The sequence below is a fragment of the Halteromyces radiatus genome, assembly GCF_025201355.1.
Source record: "Halteromyces radiatus strain CBS 162.75 chromosome Unknown BX664scaffold_3, whole genome shotgun sequence".
In the NCBI taxonomy this organism is placed as follows: Eukaryota; Fungi; Mucoromycota; class Mucoromycetes; order Mucorales; family Cunninghamellaceae; genus Halteromyces; species Halteromyces radiatus.
The window spans coordinates 3,416,541-3,433,567 of record NW_026251689.1 but is presented as its reverse complement, the minus strand read 5'-3'; the positions used below and the strand labels follow the sequence as shown (position 1 = coordinate 3,433,567).

The window sequence follows — 17,027 nt, the reverse complement described above, 5'->3', positions numbered from 1 at the left end:
AGAAAAAAAAGGGTAGAGTGTGTTTTTCCCTTTTGTTTTTTTTTTTTTTTGAGCTACCGCCACCTCTCTTTTTTTTTTTTGCCTTCTGTGTGTCTTTTTTCCCTTTTGTTCGTGCTTGGGAGAACCAACCAATAAGAACGCTGCAATTCAATTTATCTTGATGACATCAAATATTGAACCTTTCCTACACTCTCTTCCTTTTTTTTTTTTTTTTTTTTTTTTTCTCTCTCCTCTTTTCTTCATTGACACTTTAGTTGACACTTTTTTTTTTTTTTTTTTTTTTACTTTTCCCCTTCTTCCAAAGATGGCAGGGAAGAGATCTTTGAAAAAGTCTACTCCTCAAAACAATACTACCATTGATCAATTCTTCTCGGTCCAAAAAAAACTACCAAACAATGAAAACAATTCAAAGGAAAACATTGTTTTTTTAGATAAACAAGAAAATACTTTACCTATCAAAAAGGAAATAACACGCGCACGACAACCTTTGGCTGATCTTGGTGATACCCGTCATTCTTTGACTTTAATGCCTACACAGAAACCTCGAAAACCAAGCTTTATTGTTCTCCGTGATACTGACATTGATAATGGTGCCACCAAAGCTGATCAACAACTCCTCTCTTCCAACCATAATAACGACACTTCACCTTTGATTTCTTCAATACAAACGGAGTCTTGCACACAATCAGTCCCTATTGTTGATACTTTGGACTCTTCCACTTCAATCACTTCATCTCCTGTTGATATGTCTTCCCCACATTCATTGCACCATGACGAAAATGATGATACCAACGACTACTTCAACAATGACCAGGATTCTATTAGCAACGATGGGATTGAATTCAATATAGATGGCTTTGATGATGGATTTAGTAGTAGTCAAGAACATGATTTTGTCTCTAGTGACAATGACAACAACGACAGTGACGATAATGATAATAATCTATTTTTTGATGAACCATTGGATGAAGAACCTTTTATGGTAAAAACATATCGACGACGACCAGGCTTTTCAGCACCCAACAACAACAAACGAAATCGATCACCATCCGACAGTAAGGACGTCCATGACGATAATAGCAACAAAGTACGAAAGCTAGAGAACGACACGACAACCGATGGTGATGAAGTACGAAAAGTAGAGAATGTCACAACAACAATCGATAGTGATGATAACAAAGTACGAAAGGTAGAGAATGACACAACAACCGACGCTGATGATAATAAAGTACGAAAAGTGGACACAACAACTGATGATGCACCTACTGTTGAATTCTCCATCTCCAATTCACTGACGATTCCTTTGGATTCAAAATATGACAGAGATGATGATACCCAATCAAATAGCAACAGGAGTCAAAATTCCACTACAACTGCCTCATCCACCTTACCATCAAGTAATGAGTCACAAGAAAAACAATGCGAATCATCGATATCACCCTCAAGATCAAGTCAAGAAGCCACTGTGCCCATGCCTTTATCTTTGGATTCCCCTATTGATTTACATGTTGCTTATCCTGTGCCTCGTGGAACCCATGTCACTGAAAAGTTTGGTCTGTGATCATCTCTTTGTATATATTATTCATTGATTTGTTTAGTTCTTAAATTAGTATATATTTTTATTATTTTTATTATTATTATTTGTCTTCTTGTTTGAAATCAATAAAAACGTTCTGTTGATGATATGTATTGTGTGACTTGACGATGTTCTGATGATGATATAAGGAAGACAAAAGAGTATATAATGTATTTACCCAAAGAAACACAACAGACCCAAAGAGGAATATCAAAAGTCTAAATGGATTGTTTGTTTTTGATGTTTTATTTGGGTAAAAAAAAAAAAAAAAACGGAAGAGGGTAAATTCTAGAGAGTCAAAAAAAAAAAAAAAAGGGCATAAGCAAAAAAAAAAAAAAAAAAAAAAAGGAGAAGGGTAAATAAGAAAAATAAAAAATACAAAATGAAATACATGAAAAATGAATATGCTGAATAATAAGGATAATAATAAGGTGATAAAAAAAAAAAGAGAGAGATGTAATAATAAAATGAATAAGGCACTAAAATAATAAAAAGGGAATCCATAAAGTCCAAAAAAATAATAATAAAATAGTAAAAAAATGTATAATTCATGGGGGGGATATCAGTGTTGTAATAAAGTATGACGAGTAGATGATTGGGAAGAAGAAGTGAAACGAGATGAAGGTCGAGTAGATTGTCTAGACGAAGTAGTAGTGGTAGTAGTAGTAGGTCGAGTCAATGATGATTTGGGTAGGCGATAGGTAGTTGTTGATGGTTGTTTTTTATTGTCATTGGGTCGAGTGACCAATGTGGTGGTAGTTTTTGAAGAAGGTCGAGAAGATGATTTATGAGCAAGTTTAAGTTCTTGTAATTCACCAAGAACATGAGACATCATTGATTCCAGTTCACATCGAGCATCAGTTTCCTTCTTGAGTTTTGATTCCAAAGGAGCCACCATGGCCAAGGCTTCCTCCATTTTCTTTTCATATACTTGACGCATACTGACTTCTTGTTCCACACGATCATAAAGCATCTTTTGTTGTTGATCCATGAGAAGCACCATTTCTTCCATTGCCTTTTCAAATGCCAATCGCATGGCTTTTTCTTCACGGACTTGGGCTTGTAATTGATCAATTTGACGTTGTAAAGAGTCTTCATCCTCTTCTTGACGTCCAAGAGGAAGAAACACAGAATCTGATTGCATTTCTTTTTCATCTTCTTCTATGATATAAGAATTATCATCATATCCTTCATCACTCTGAGAAGTGGTAGATCGTTTGGGAATATAGGGAGACGCCACTTTGTTTTTCTTGTTCAATTTGATAAAAATCACCTTGGAATCATGAGAGAATTGACTACTGTCATCATCCATCACACTGCTACTGTCAGATAGTACATTTTCAGAAGGTCGTCGAATCACAGGAATATCTTGATCCACATCAGATAATCGATGATGAGGATGAATACTATCATAATGGTAATCCATGTCATCTATAAAATAAAAATAAAATGAATTTTTTTATTTTCCTTTTTTTTTTTTTTTTTTGTTATTTTCTTACCTTGCCAGAGAGGAGCTTGAGAACCAAAAGTATCATGCCATTCAATTTGTTCTTGAGGAACAGAACGAGTTAAAAAGGAAGAAGGAGCAACAATAGGTTGAGTGATAGTAGAAATAGAATCATAAGATTCTTCACGTAAACGAGTAGTCATGTCTTGTACTTGTTGAGGAAGTTGTAAAGGAGATAATTGACGATCTAATACCAAGTTCGTTTGTACAGGAGGAGGAGAAAGAGAAAATCCATTGGCTTGTTGTTCTTGTTCCAAAGTGGCCAAAAAGGAATTGAATTCTTGATCTTCTTGAGCGTTAAATTCATCGGTCAAAACGGAAGAAACACGAGAAGAACAAGTGGAAGACATGGTGGTGAATGAGGAGGCATCAAAGAAAGATAAACTATCTTCCAATGATTGATCAAGTTGAACAGATAAAGCTTGTAAATGAGACTTTGGTGGGAATTCGTATTGATATTGTTCAGGTTCCAATCTTTGAGGGACGTCGTCAATAATGGTATCAGGTTCGGGTGAAGACGAATGATATGCAGACTATAAAAAGAAAAAAAAGCAAAGGCGGAGAATGAATACTTTTTTGTTTCATACATTTATGAGACTATCACGAGCCTCATTACCAAGATAGGGTACCCTCATCCCTCATTTTTATTTTTTAATGACAATTGTCATTGTGCCACCAATTTTTTTTTTTTTTTTTTTTTGCAGCCACGTTGTTTTCCTAAACAATGATGATTTCAATTTACCTTTGCATTTCCTTGATATGTCATATTCTCGTTATCGATCATAAATGAAGAAGGATGTCGAAGTAGAATAGGTGCTGCATTAAATTGTCCATTATTGTTGTTAGAATGATTCATCATGGAGATTGAAAATGGGATATTACTGATAAATGAATTAATAAAGTACTAATTTTGTCTTTTTTTGGTTGTATGGAGAAAAAAAAAAAAGATATAATCACAAGGAAACCAGTCGTTGTTATTTAGTATCTTTTTTTTTAAAAAAAAAAAATATATAGTCTATGATTGGAATGAAAAAAAAAATGCCTTTTGAATAAAAAAAAAAAGTAAAATGATGAAATATTGTATAATGAAAAGAAGAAAAAAAAAAGATGAAAACGAAATAGAAGGGTAGAGGAGGAGGAAAGGCGAAAAAAAGAGGATAAAGAGGGTAAGAAAAGAAAGAAAGAATGGACTGGGGGTAAAATAGAAAGAAGAAAAGTGTAAAGAAAAGAAAAGAAAAGAAAAGAAAAAAAGAAATAACGTGGGCAAAAATATATGTCAACCTTTTCCAATAGACTTTCCCTTTTTTTCACTCCTTTATTTAAACAATGAACACGTTGTAAGGAACGAATGAGGTTGGTCGGCTGAGCTGCCTAACAATAGAAAAAAGCCCGCGTTAGATGCCCTGAAATTTGGGAATCATGAACCCGAAACATCCACTCATCATCTCAAGTCGTACCGCATGTGAACCGACATTTCTTATTAGAATCGTCATTTTTTTTTTCTTTTACTATTCCAAATTCCGTAACTCGTCTTGGAGAAAGAAAGGTGATACAATTCTTTTTTTTTAAAAAAAAAAAAAAAGTGATCAATAAGAGAATTTATTCAAAAAAAAAAAAAAAAAAATGGGTATAATAATACTATCCTAATGAATAACTAGTCAATAATAAACGTTGTTCCATAGTCACAGGAGTATCGAAATGAGTAATGATTTTACAGCCAGCTGAAGAAATAAATTCGTTTTGTTGTAATTGTCGCCATTCTTTCATCATCTCCTGAAGTTGACCCCTTTCATAATCATCATGCATTGCAATTTGATAACAGTGATGATTGGTAGCATAAATCAGAGTTTGAAGATGAGGAAAAAGGGCCAAGAGCTGCAGGATCCCTTGAGACAATAAAGGAGTTGTCACATACTGTGTCAATTTCACATGACGCAAGGAGATACCTATTCGTTTGTCAGATGATAGCCTATTTCGTAGTAATGTTGATTGATAAGGATGATAGGATCGTTGTCGTCTTTTTTGTTGTACGTCCCGCCAATGACACATCCGTCGTAAATCCCATTCATTTATACATTGAACATCACAAAGTTCCAAAGTATGTAAAGAGGAACAATGAGAAATCAATGTATAGAAAGCCTTTGCTGAGATCTTAACCACAGGATCATCCCTTTTTGTCATCATGGTTGTGGTTGCTTTTGTTGTTGCTGCTGTCTTTGTAGTAGTATTAGGAGAACTCAATACCAGAGATTCCAACTGTGTCCAATGTCGAGCCATCATCATCACTGTATCATTCGTAATGTCATGTTGTCCCATAAAATGCTTCATATTTGGAAACGCCAGTATCATTGCTTGTAACAAATCATCAGCAGCTAATCTATTTTTTTTGCCATTGGTATATTGACATCCATTATTATTATTATTATTATTATTACTGTTGTCATGGTAATGATGATTGCTGTAGTTGTCGTGATAGATCCATTTTGTCAAATGTCGTCCAGCGGTAAGCATGATGGTAAACAGATCTGTCATGGCCCAATCTATATCACAATGACTGATCTCCAGTGATGATAATCCTTTCTGATGAAATTGTAATAATAATCGAGTCAAAACATCAGATAAATCATCATATAGAGTGAATTGATGGTTCTTGTATTCCATCCGTCGACGATCCAGCGTCAATGTACGTAACTGTGTATAAAAAGTAGGTTGATTCGGTTGTGGAGATCGGAAAGTGACCGGAATAAGAGTATCCCGAAGTACTTGACAATAACAATGACGGAGAGCCAAACTTCGTACCTTGACGGAACCAAGTCGTTGAATCCATTGTAATGTTTTCACTAGCATATGTAATTCCATATATTCCAAATGAATGTCAAGATATAAATAAGGGTCATGACATATTTCATACCAAGTTTTACAAACTCTATAATAATAATAAAAACAAGTTTAAAAAAAAAGTTGAAGAATACATTCATTACTTACAAAGAAGATTCCCAACGACTTGGAAAAGGAACATTCTTTAAGATTTCATATAGTAAAGAAGTAGGTAACATTTGAAGTGACATGATTTGGAATTAAACAAGAATAAAGGGGGGTTAAAGATAATAAACAAAAAAGAAAAAAATGTGGCAAGAAAAAGAAAAAAAAAGGGAAAGGGGAGAAAGTTGAGAAAGGGAGGATCTGACGGGAAACAAAAAGGTTTTATATATACAAGTAAAACTGTCTTAGGCCGCGCGCGCGAAAAAGGATCGCCCATCCTATAGAAATATCCAATCAAATGATTTTCTTTTGAAAAAAGTCTCAGATTTCATTTCCGCTTTATGTTCGATTCAGGGCAAATTGGAATCATCATCCTATTGGATATTCAAAAAACAACAAACAACAACATCAAATACATGTTTAAGAGTAGATAAATTCAAAAAGAACTAGTATTTACTATTCTGGTTCCTTTGATTTATCTTCTCCTCTCTACACACACTCTCTTTTCAACCCCCCTGTTTAATTAAGTAAACCAGCTCTAGTTTTAACTTGATTGTCAAGAAAAGATAATATACATAAAAAAAAAAAAAAAAAAAAACTTGTCCAATGAAAAAAAAAAATAAAGATGTTCTTTTTTAGTTATCGAATAAATAATGATTTTAGAGTGGAGTATAGAATTGATGTTCTATTTTCATTGATGATAATAACCAATAAAAAATACAGATTTAAATAAGTTTGAAACAAGGTAATGATGATGAAATAGAGGGGAAAACAATGTTTATCCGATATGACCAAAGCGTTATCGCGTAGCATTTTCTACACGGAGACTTAAATCTCGGGTGCTTCGTTGGTAACCACAACAACAACAATATTACACAAATGATGAAGATTTGGTAGTAGTAGTAGTACTAAAATTTCTATTTTTTGACAAGTATCAGTCTTCCCAGAACAAATCTTGTATTTTCTAAAGCAGGGAGTCTGTTTTTTTTTATTTGATTATTATTTTTTGTGTGTGTGTGTATTTTCTCACCCACTCCCTCTTTTTTGGGAGAAGCTTGTTTCTTTTCATCCATATTTGAAAGTATTTACAAAAAAAAAACAAGTTATTATAATCTTTCTCCTTTTTCTTCTTCTTTAAAGCCTACTTTCTTTTTTTTTTCTTCCCTTTTTTTTCCCTTTTTTTTTTCTTACTTGATATAAAACAACGGATACATATTTTCTCCCCCTCTTTTTTTTTTTTTTTTCTTCTTCTTTTTTTTCTCTTTCTCTTCATTTGTTGAAATCCCTACATACGTTTTATCTTTATATACAATTGTCCTTTCCGTCATCCTTACGCTATAGCCAGTTTCACTATCCCCCCTCCTCCTTTCATTCTGGTTGTTTCGTACATTCCATTCCTTTTGTCATTTCAATTGTTTATTACTAGATGACATCCATTCCTACAACCATCTCGACCTTATCTTCACACCCAGTGGCTGAAGAATTAACGGAAGAATTGGATCAACTTTTGGATATATTTTGTTCGGATGTACAACAGCAGTTTTGTTTGGATCAGCATGTAGCCACACAGCAACAATTAGACCGGATCAAACAAACTATTCAACAAGCACGGGCTTTACTTCAAAATGGATGGTCAATAGATCAACAACAAGAAAATGGTACGATTCCTCCGCAACTTCATGTAAGACAAACGGTGATGAGAACATGTTTAGAAATGATAGATTCTTATCAAGCTATAGCTCATCAACGACAACTACGCCAATTACCAGAAGGACAATCCCAGCAATGGATGCATGTGGATTGGCAACGCCTCAGCCAAAAATTCGATATCAAGGCTCGGGAACAAGCCCAATGGACTCAATTATTAACAAATCTTAAAAACTTACAAAAGGCTTGGCAACAACGACCACATCAACAAGTCACCAAAATCATTCATTCTTTTTTAATGACTTCCTTTGATCCTCCTGCAGGTTGCCATGTCGTTGTCGTCGATCGTCATAATTATGCACAATTAGGTCTCAAACGTAAAGCTATTGGATCAAGACAACTTGTATTTGAATGTCAATTATTATCTCGTCAAGAACAAATTGATATCGTGGCCGATCTTTGTCGACGATTTGCTGCGATCTTTGGTGAAAATGCCCATCATAATCTAGCCCAGATCGATAGTCAACTCAAACGGGGTCAACCTTATGGTCTTCAGAAACGTTGTCAAGCTTTATATCAACGTTTATTTTTACCTTTGAATCGTTCTTTATCTTCTTCAAGTTTGGATGCTCCTCAAGTTAGAATCTCTACTTCTGCACCATCATCATCATCATCATCATCATCTGCTTCTTTTGCTGTTGGTGCACCACAACAACGATTATCATCACGTCCACCCTCTCCTCAACCTGCCTCTCATATAGATCCTTTGCAAAAACAACGAATGGATCATTGGTATGCTACTCAAGAACATTCTTCACAATTGGATCCAAATCAAGTTGACACAACAGAGAAACAACAGGATGAACAACATGATCATGAAGTACCAATAGCACAACAGGAACAGGAATCGCAAGTAAAACATCATGATCATCATCATATTGACCATCATCATCATCACCATCATCACCATCATCCTATAGATCGTCCACCTGATCATCAGCGTAATAATAATAATAATAATAATAGTAACAACAACAACAATAATATTAATGGTAATGATAATCAACAACAACAACAACAACAACAACAACAACAACAACAATCAAAACATACAATACCTTCAAATACGGCACATTTGGCTTTAAGAACGACACCTTTTATTGATACCACCAGTTTAACTCTACAACATATTCCTTTACCCAGTTTTATTCCCTCTCCATGGCAATGGCCTGATTTATTGAAAGTACGACAACCTTATCGACCTTTATTATTTGGTTTGATCAAACGAAGAAAGAAACGGAATAGCAATGGTGGATTTTTTTATAGATTACGCCATTTATTCTATGCACCGAGCAAAAAACCATCGATACCTTTCCTCCAACCCATGGAAGAACATGATGTTATAACAACTAGTCCAATGACAACAACACCAACAACACCTACTCCTCTTCTGATGCAACAACAACAACGTCGATCAACATCATCATCAACATCACCATCATCATCATCATCATCACCATTATTTGCTAGTATCTCGATGGTTCAATTGGGACAACATTTTATTCGAACAAGTCAACGATTTTATCAAGATATCATGCTTCATTGTCAACTCAAATATCAACAAGATAGTGTGGTGTTGAAGGAAATTGGAGGTGATCTTGTACAAATGTATGCTGCCTTACAGTTGGATATTTCTCGTCTAGCCATGCAACGCATTGTTACCATCTTGCATGAACTGAATACTATGGATCCTCCTCCTGCTGTTGTCACCCATGATGATGTTCATCCTACTGTATAACCTTTTTTTTTTATTATTTATTTATTGTCTTTCTTTTTTTCTTCTTCTTTTGTAACAGTGTCCTTTTTTTTTTTTTGTTGAAAATATCATACCCTCTTTATATATATATATTTCCTTCCAAATACCAATAAAAAAAAAACATATATATCCTTCTTGATGTTAATCATTTATTTTTCATTAATCATCGTTTTTTATTCTTTTCTTTGTGTTGTTGAATTTAAGGTTTGTTTGTACACTTTTTTTTTAAAAAAAAAAAACAACATACCACTTATCTTATTGATCCCTGATGATCTCCGATGACCGTTCATGTGAAAAAAAAAAAAAGGTCTTACCATGAAACTTGTTATGAAAAATAAATAAACATAACTAATCTTTTATTTCCAAAAAAAAAACTAAATAGGGGATCGTAAGGAAGAAGGAGGTCGTCTTGTCATTTCATCAATAGGATCTAAACTATGTCTCCAATCATAAGTGGTGGCGACAGACATACGTTGTTTCCATTTCCGATCGATTATTTCTTGTTGAGGACCAAATGGCTGTGGTACATAATATTGTTCTTGATGCCAAGCTGCCATCATTTTTTGTCGAGTCATCAAAGCAATAGTATCATTGTTGTTGTTATTGCGAGAGGGTTCATCAGGATAGGCAGTTGCATGACGAACAAGCACCACGGCTGCTAATTCCTTACAAAATTCTTGAAGGACAATATAGGCATGGACAAAGTTGGACAGTTTGGCAAATGGATTGGTCATGGTGACCGGGGTGGCATTGGATTTTTGTTGGAAAAATAAGGAGGAAGGTGAGGTTGCTGAAGGAAGTTCATTGTTTTGGAGTAACGTAGTACTAGATAAATCCAATCGTAATGATGATGATGTATTTTTGGTTTCTGAGGAGATATCTGCTGTTGATGTTGTTGGGGTATTGGCTGATTTGGACGGTGTAGGTGAAGGAGGACTTGGTAATGGTGCATTTTGTTTATTGAAAACAAGATGAGAAAAACTGGGTTGTTTAGAAAGACCTTGTAAAGTGGTGGATTCACGTGGTGTAGAATGAGATGCTGTCAAATGAAGTGCAGTTGATTTTAATACTTGTTGAATAGGTTGTTGGTGTTGTTGTTGTTGATTGGGAATCACTCCACGTTTTTTAGCCAAAGCAATCCTAGTTTCAAAATTGGGTACCAATTGAGCTCGTTTAAGGGCTTCAAACGTCACTTGTTCCAATAAGGCATAGAGACTTCTTCTTGTTCTTGAAGTGGTGGTAGGAAGTGTCCAGACGCCTCCATACATGTTGCCATCTTCACCCACACGAATTGCACGCCAATCACAGATAACACCATCCACTCGTCTATCCACAATACCGGCGATTTTTTGTAGGATACTGGTCACCATCAAGTTTTGTTCCATGGTCGATTCCAACATTTTCGCAAACAGATCAAATAATTGATGTAAAAAGAGTCCTTCATAACTTGAACATCGTTTGATCACATCATCACTATCATCATTGTTTTTCCCTTGTGATCCAAAGATAGTGGTGGATGAGGCTGAAAAGGTCATAGTATCATTCATCATTCTTGCTGCTTCACGTCCTACTACCATACTTTTCGGTCGTTTCGGTCGTCCTTTTCGATCTTCCGTTTCTCGTTCTATATCTTGTCGATTCTTCACCGGAGGATAGGGAAATTGCCAAAAGTTACGTGCCAACATGCCATATTGAAATCGTTCCCTTGCTTCATGAAAGTAATCATCATAACTATTGCCAGGGACTACCACATGTTGTTGAGATCCATTACTACCAATACTGTTATTGCTGCTACTACTGTGATCATTTGAATGATATTGTTGTCGTCCATTTCCCGATCCATCTCGTGACATCATTGTCGATAATGAAGGACTTTTCATTCTTTCCAATTCATCTTCCAATGGTAATAAGGATAATACTCTAAATTAAAACAAGAAAAAAAAATTAAATTTATATAAAAAAAAAAAATTGAACCATTTATTTACCTTTCAACTAGCCATCGCACTTTGTCCGTCTTATTTTCCTTGGTATCTCGAACAAGAGTAGTATCATCCATTGATATTTTGCTATCATCAGATAGGGTGGACGCAATCGATGGTGTTTCTTCTTCAGTAGTGTTAGGTGCTGGTATGGATACATATTCGCCATCTGGACCAATATCCACATAATTTCGTAATACCAGATTATAAATAACAAATTGATTGTAAGTTTCCAACATGGTATCAAATAATCGTAACGTTGCTAGTGATAAGTCGATATCTTCAGCATCCAATCGATGAATCAAAAGTACACGTAATGTTAAATCGTCGTCATCCATGGAATCTGTACTTTGTCGACTTTTATCAGTACTAGTATCGTCATCCTCATCTTCATCATCATCATCGTCGTCTAATCCATGTAATGCTTTGATTCGACCAGTAGAAGTAGGTTTGATTTCAGGATCTAAATCTTTGCCAACGCCACCTTCTTCACCGACAAGTACAACCAGGAAAGCATGAAGTAAAGTTTGATCAGTTAAGCTACGAATCATTTCAGTGGTATAAGCAGTAGCAGCCGTGGCGGAATCAATAGAAGGAGAGCTGAGAGCAGTACAAACAACGGGATGCCAAAGATTGGTCGTAAGTTGAGCCATAAGTGCAGTCATCAAACGTTTGTCGGCAACACGAGCCACATCATTTAAATATTCCCAAAAACTATAAAAACTGTCAACAAGTATTTCACCATCCTGAGTATTTTCAAGTGTACGAATAAAGTTAGTATCGAATGGGCTTTTCTTTCTACGTTTTCGTCGACAGCTGTTATGTGCATTGACGGTGATCATAAGGCTGTTATTGGTGATCATGGCTGGAATTGAGAATTGAATTCTTCTTCTTGGAGGACGAACTGGAACCACTCGATTATTGCTAGCTATAGTAAAAGCACCCATATTTTTTGGTAATAAAGCAAATAACAAAGCCAATCGTTCAGCCTAATAATAATAATAAAAAAAAAAGATAAGTTTTTTTTTTCTTAGTGTTATTATTATAAAACTTACCATCACTTCACATAATCCAGAATATTCTACAATATAGCATACATATTCAGGATCTCCTTCCAATAAACGTAGAGCAAATAAAATGGCTTCTCTTGCTATTTCACCAGTTTCACCAGGAATGTTCATAAAATCAATCAAATGAGTGAACATATCAAATCGAGGCTAAATAAATAAAATAAATAAATATAAATTTATATATAATAATAAAGATTCTATTTTTTTTTTTTTTTACCATTAAAAACATATTCCAATGAATCTTTTCATCCAAACTTTCTCTTCGTTTATGAGATGTTTTTCCATCCTTGCTACTTCTCCAAACATTTTCACCTAGACCACGACACCAACCACGTTCAAAAAATAAATCCATCAAGGCAGCATTGGTTCCTTTAAAATGAGCAAAGACACCGTGCATCAATTTTACAAGTTCTAAGGAAAGTTCAGCAATAGCAGCATGACGTTCTTCAGAACAAGCTTCAGGATCCAGTTCCAGTTGTTCATAATGGTGAGCAATCAGTCGATGACAAGAAGTAATAAGTTTTTGTAAAGGAACATGTACAGCACGTTCTGGTAATAATTGAGCATGAACATTGATAACCAAACTACAAAAGAATCGAAGACAATGAATTCGCATACCATAAGGAGTCTATATATATATATTAGAAGAATAAGGTTTAATATTAGAATATATATATATATATAATATAATATATTTACATCCACTTTAGCAAATTCTACTAATTCTTCAAGAACACGTCTTTGTAATAGATATTCTAAACAAGGTCCTGTTTCTAAAGTATCATTTACACGTTCATATTCTAATTCTTCAGCTTGAATAAGTTTAACAATATTTTGTAAGGCAGTTGGTATAGGAGTCAAGTCAACAGCATCTTTTAATGCATCTAAAAGAAAAAGATGAGATTTTTATTATATATATATAATATATTATTTTATTGTACCTGCAGCAGTTTCATAATATTTTTGTATACTTAACCAAGATTGAACAAGTAATTCTAATTTTGATTTACTATTATTTCTTCCAGAAAGAAACTTTGAAAGAAACATTGACATTTCAAAAGAATAATAATAATAAATAAATAATAATAATAATAATAATAATATAATAAAAGATATATATATATAAAGTTGGGAGAACCAACCAAAAAGAAAGAAAGAAAAAAAAAAGGGGGGAGGAAGGGAGGAAACACACACAATTGAAAAAATAATTCATTCTCAGTTGATGTGATGATAATAATTATTTCATTTCAATAGATAAAAATGAACAAATTATATATATAATGTCTAATCATAAAGATTATTTTCCTTTTTCTAATTAAATCCTTTTTGTATAAAAGATAATGTTTCTTTCTCTTTTTTAGTACAAGTTAAAAACCTCATGTTTTTTTTAAAAAAAAAAAAAAGTAGTAAGTGACCTGTTTATGGGCAGCAAAGACACGTGGGTAATCAAGTTGCTGAGATGAAAATATATATAAAAAGGCATAAAAATTCCTTTTTTTTTTCTCTCTCTCTCTCCTCTCTCTCTTTTTCCTTTCTTTTTCTTTTCTTTTCTTTATCATATTATTATATAGAAGTTGAAAGAAAACAATAGAAAATCCTTCTTTTTATCATTATTATAGAATCAAACAATAAGAAATGTCTTCTCATGAACGTACATTTACCAAAGCACCTCGATTCAATTATAGACAAGTATGTTTAATAATAATAATAATAATAATGAAAGATATCATTCAATTTATTTTTATTTTATTTTATTTTTATAAGAGTAAAATCATGACTCCTATGGATCAAGTAAGTTGAAAAGAATATCGTTTTATTTCTTTGGATTCAGGGGAATAATGAAAGGAGAAAATACTTGGTTTTTTTTTTTTTTTTTTTTTTTTTTTTTTTTTTTTTTTTTTTTTACTAACTACCTTTTTTTTTTTAACCTTAGTCTAATTCATCCTCATCTTGTTCTTCTCCTTGTTCTTCTGATCATGCTATAAATGCTTCCCCGACCCTGGTAATCTTTTTATCTATATTCATTTTGATTTTATTTATATATATATATATATATATATCGCATTTGTTTATATAGGTGGAACCTTATTGTGCAGCACCAGTACCAGCATCACCAACATCAACATCAATTGCAGCACCAGCAGCACCAGTATTGACAACAACAACAACAACAACATCATCATCATCATCATCATCAACGTATTCATGTCAAGAAGAAAATCAAAACAACCATAGTATTCAAGATGACACAATGTAACATTATCTATTTTTATTTCTTTTTTTGTTTTTATTCTAATTATCTTTATAAATCTTCCTTTTTATTTGAACTGTTTTTTTTTTTCTTTTTCTTTTTTATAGTCCATCATTATCTAGTTCTTTATTATTACGAAAAGCAACATCACAATCATCTATGGACCTCAGCTCATTATTGGAATCAACTTCTATTGGTCATCGTGAAGATATAGTACCCAGATCAACCAAGTCAGAACCTTATCCAACCACACATGCATCTAGAAAGGAAGAATGGCATAAAAAGGAAGAAAATCAATTGGAAGAAGATATGGTAAAAAAAAAATTAGAGTTGTTGTTAATTATATAGAAAGGCGAAAAGGAGTAAAAAAAAAAAAAAAAAAAAAGAAAAAAAAAAAAGAAGAATGCAGGGCGACTGAACATTCCTTTATATATATATATTATTCTATTAGGATACCACAGACCAAATAGAATCATGGATGAATAATAGCAGTAAATGGAATACCTTGTTAGAAATCATTACCAAAACTATTCATCAAGAATTGAATCATCATTTGTTGACTAATGAAAACAATAGCAACCTGCAAAGAACCGTTATCAAGTCTCTTGACAAGACTACTAAACAGAAAAATGAGGGCGACGACACCCCGCCTGTGTTACCATGGTGGCAACAGCGGCACGTGGCGCTAGAACAAGTAGTGACCTCTCAACAAACAGTATGCATGAATACCATGGGACAGCTTGAAAAACGAATTCAATCATTGGAACGGGCTCATCAAAAACAGAATCAAAAGCAATTGGTAGATCAAGAAAATGATAGTTATAATGCACTGCACGCACGTTACATGGACTTAGTGGCACAACATTCACAACAACTAGAAAAATATCAACAATTAGAGCAAGCTCATATCTCACAATCTACTCAGTTACAGTCATTGAAGTTACAGCAGCAATCGTCACCTTCATCTCCTGCAACTAATCAACATCAGTACGACCAAAGAAAAGTTGGGTGGGTAAAACCTACTACGACAATGGATCGGCATCAACAACGGAATGACTCGTCTCCCGGAATTGTTTCACCATCTACAAGACTCAATGCAACCGTCACTCCATCCAAGCAAAAAATATACCAACCTACCATGTTACCCACACCCAATGCATCTCCTACCACCAATTTACCTGCGTCTCCTCCTACCAATGGCATCAAAACAACAACAACAACAGTCAACCATGGTCTCTCAACCCCAGCAACCACTCCTCCATCTCCTCCCTTCAATAACAACAACAACAGTAATCATCATCAATCAGTCAAACTTAGTGATGGTTATGTGGAATTTATGACAGAATGTAATGGTCAACCTGCGCTTTGTCGGGTCAAGCTTCCGAAAGATATTAGGTCTGTTGAAAACAAGCATAACAACAACAACAATAACAACAACAACAACAACAACAGAGCATCTTCTACATATGATCGGTCAATCACTTATCAACATAATTACAAGAAAAACAACAACAACAACAAAAATACCATTCATTCCTATACTTTTCCTCAACAACAACATTATCAATGTCGTCAAGTAATCTCTACTGTTCGTCCACATTATTTGCATCATCATTATCCTCAACAACAACAACAACAATATTGTTCACATACACCCTATTATCCTCATTATCAGCAACAACGTCATCGTCAACAAAAATATAAATATCATCCCTCTACGCAACAACAAAAGCAACAATGGATATCAACGGAAAATGGTGATATGATAAGCAAATCGTTGAATCCATATGCACCAGTTTGGAATGGAGCATGGAAAAAACAAACTCAATATTAGTTAGGTTTTTATTTTTCAATATAGAAATCTTTTTTTTTTTTTTTTGTGATATGAAAATAAAGAAATTACATTTTTTGTTACAAGATGCTGGTTTTTATTTATTTTTCCAAATATAGAACATCACCAAATTAGGTAACACCATCCAGTACAAAAACAAACAAATAAATCATAATCAGGCACATATATATATCTATATATATATATGAAATGAAACTACATGAATCATTTGCTTCAAGGAGGTAGATGATGTATCAATTTCTTTCAGATGCTGTAACCTATAAAGCCAAATACCATTTCAAAAAAAAAAAAAAAAAGATAAGGCACCTCCTACATCATGTTACTCAATATTCATTTACGGGCTCTAG

General features: G+C 33.8%; 6 protein-coding genes across 6 annotated transcripts; 3 read left to right on the top strand and 3 right to left on the bottom strand.

Annotated features, from left to right (window-relative positions):
- The first annotated feature begins 271 nt into the window (after positions 1-271).
- BX664DRAFT_330637 (uncharacterized protein) lies at positions 272-1,745 on the top strand. The gene has a single exon (XM_051545000.1). The coding sequence runs from the start codon at positions 527-529 to the stop codon at positions 1,559-1,561; it is 1,035 nt and encodes a 344-aa protein (XP_051402261.1). The 5' UTR covers positions 272-526; the 3' UTR covers positions 1,562-1,745.
- Positions 1,746-2,351: 606 nt separating this feature from the next.
- On the bottom strand, positions 2,352-3,571 carry BX664DRAFT_249830 (uncharacterized protein; the record flags this gene model as incomplete). Its single annotated transcript, XM_051540283.1, has 2 exons — positions 2,352-3,007; positions 3,100-3,571. Coding segments are annotated over 2 exons (1,128 nt in total), but the record flags the coding sequence as incomplete, so codon positions are not given.
- A 1,137-nt stretch (positions 3,572-4,708) lies between these two features.
- Positions 4,709-6,244, bottom strand: BX664DRAFT_385169 (uncharacterized protein). Its single transcript, XM_051549229.1, has 2 exons — positions 6,069-6,244; positions 4,709-6,009 (listed from the first exon to the last, which is right to left on the bottom strand). Exons 1-2 carry the CDS (start codon positions 6,149-6,151, stop codon positions 4,722-4,724), a joined length of 1,371 nt encoding a protein of 456 aa, XP_051402259.1. The 5' UTR covers positions 6,152-6,244; the 3' UTR covers positions 4,709-4,721.
- Positions 6,245-7,491: 1,247 nt separating this feature from the next.
- Positions 7,492-9,510, top strand: BX664DRAFT_348990 (uncharacterized protein; the record flags this gene model as incomplete). The annotated part of the gene is made up of 1 exon (XM_051547590.1): positions 7,492-9,510. The coding sequence occupies one exon, from the start codon at positions 7,492-7,494 to the stop codon at positions 9,508-9,510; it is 2,019 nt and encodes a 672-aa protein (XP_051402258.1).
- A 328-nt stretch (positions 9,511-9,838) lies between these two features.
- BX664DRAFT_278939 (Retinoic acid induced 16-like protein-domain-containing protein) lies at positions 9,839-13,710 on the bottom strand. The gene is made up of 6 exons (XM_051541427.1): positions 13,519-13,710; positions 13,277-13,461; positions 12,795-13,205; positions 12,563-12,724; positions 11,514-12,496; positions 9,839-11,448 (listed from the first exon to the last, which is right to left on the bottom strand). Exons 1-6 carry the CDS (start codon positions 13,628-13,630, stop codon positions 9,903-9,905), a joined length of 3,399 nt encoding a protein of 1,132 aa, XP_051402257.1. The 5' UTR covers positions 13,631-13,710; the 3' UTR covers positions 9,839-9,902.
- Positions 13,711-14,108: 398 nt separating this feature from the next.
- BX664DRAFT_385166 (uncharacterized protein) lies at positions 14,109-16,710 on the top strand. Its single transcript, XM_051549228.1, has 6 exons — positions 14,109-14,266; positions 14,342-14,368; positions 14,511-14,579; positions 14,655-14,830; positions 14,936-15,140; positions 15,280-16,710. Exons 1-6 carry the CDS (start codon positions 14,213-14,215, stop codon positions 16,660-16,662), a joined length of 1,914 nt encoding a protein of 637 aa, XP_051402256.1. The 5' UTR covers positions 14,109-14,212; the 3' UTR covers positions 16,663-16,710.
- The last annotated feature ends 317 nt before the right edge of the window (positions 16,711-17,027 follow it).

Bases quoted from the DNA above. Each gene is read 5' to 3' on its own strand.
- BX664DRAFT_330637 (XM_051545000.1), top strand. From the start codon at position 527: ATGCCTACACAGAAACCTCGAAAACCAAGCTTTATTGTTCTCCGTGAT.
- BX664DRAFT_385169 (XM_051549229.1), bottom strand. From the start codon at position 6,151: ATGTCACTTCAAATGTTACCTACTTCTTTACTATATGAAATCTTAAAG. The intron at 6,010-6,068 runs GTAAGTAATGAA...TTATTATTATAG, and splicing joins AGTCGTTGGGAATCTTCTTT to AGTTTGTAAAACTTGGTATG.
- BX664DRAFT_278939 (XM_051541427.1), bottom strand. From the start codon at position 13,630: ATGTCAATGTTTCTTTCAAAGTTTCTTTCTGGAAGAAATAATAGTAAA. The intron at 13,462-13,518 runs GTACAATAAAAT...TTTTTCTTTTAG, and splicing joins ATATTATGAAACTGCTGCAG to ATGCATTAAAAGATGCTGTT. The intron at 11,449-11,513 runs GTAAATAAATGG...GTTTTAATTTAG, and splicing joins GTGCGATGGCTAGTTGAAAG to AGTATTATCCTTATTACCAT.
- BX664DRAFT_385166 (XM_051549228.1), top strand. From the start codon at position 14,213: ATGTCTTCTCATGAACGTACATTTACCAAAGCACCTCGATTCAATTAT. The intron at 14,267-14,341 runs GTATGTTTAATA...TATTTTTATAAG, and splicing joins CTCGATTCAATTATAGACAA to AGTAAAATCATGACTCCTAT. The intron at 14,369-14,510 runs GTAAGTTGAAAA...TTTTAACCTTAG, and splicing joins TCATGACTCCTATGGATCAA to TCTAATTCATCCTCATCTTG.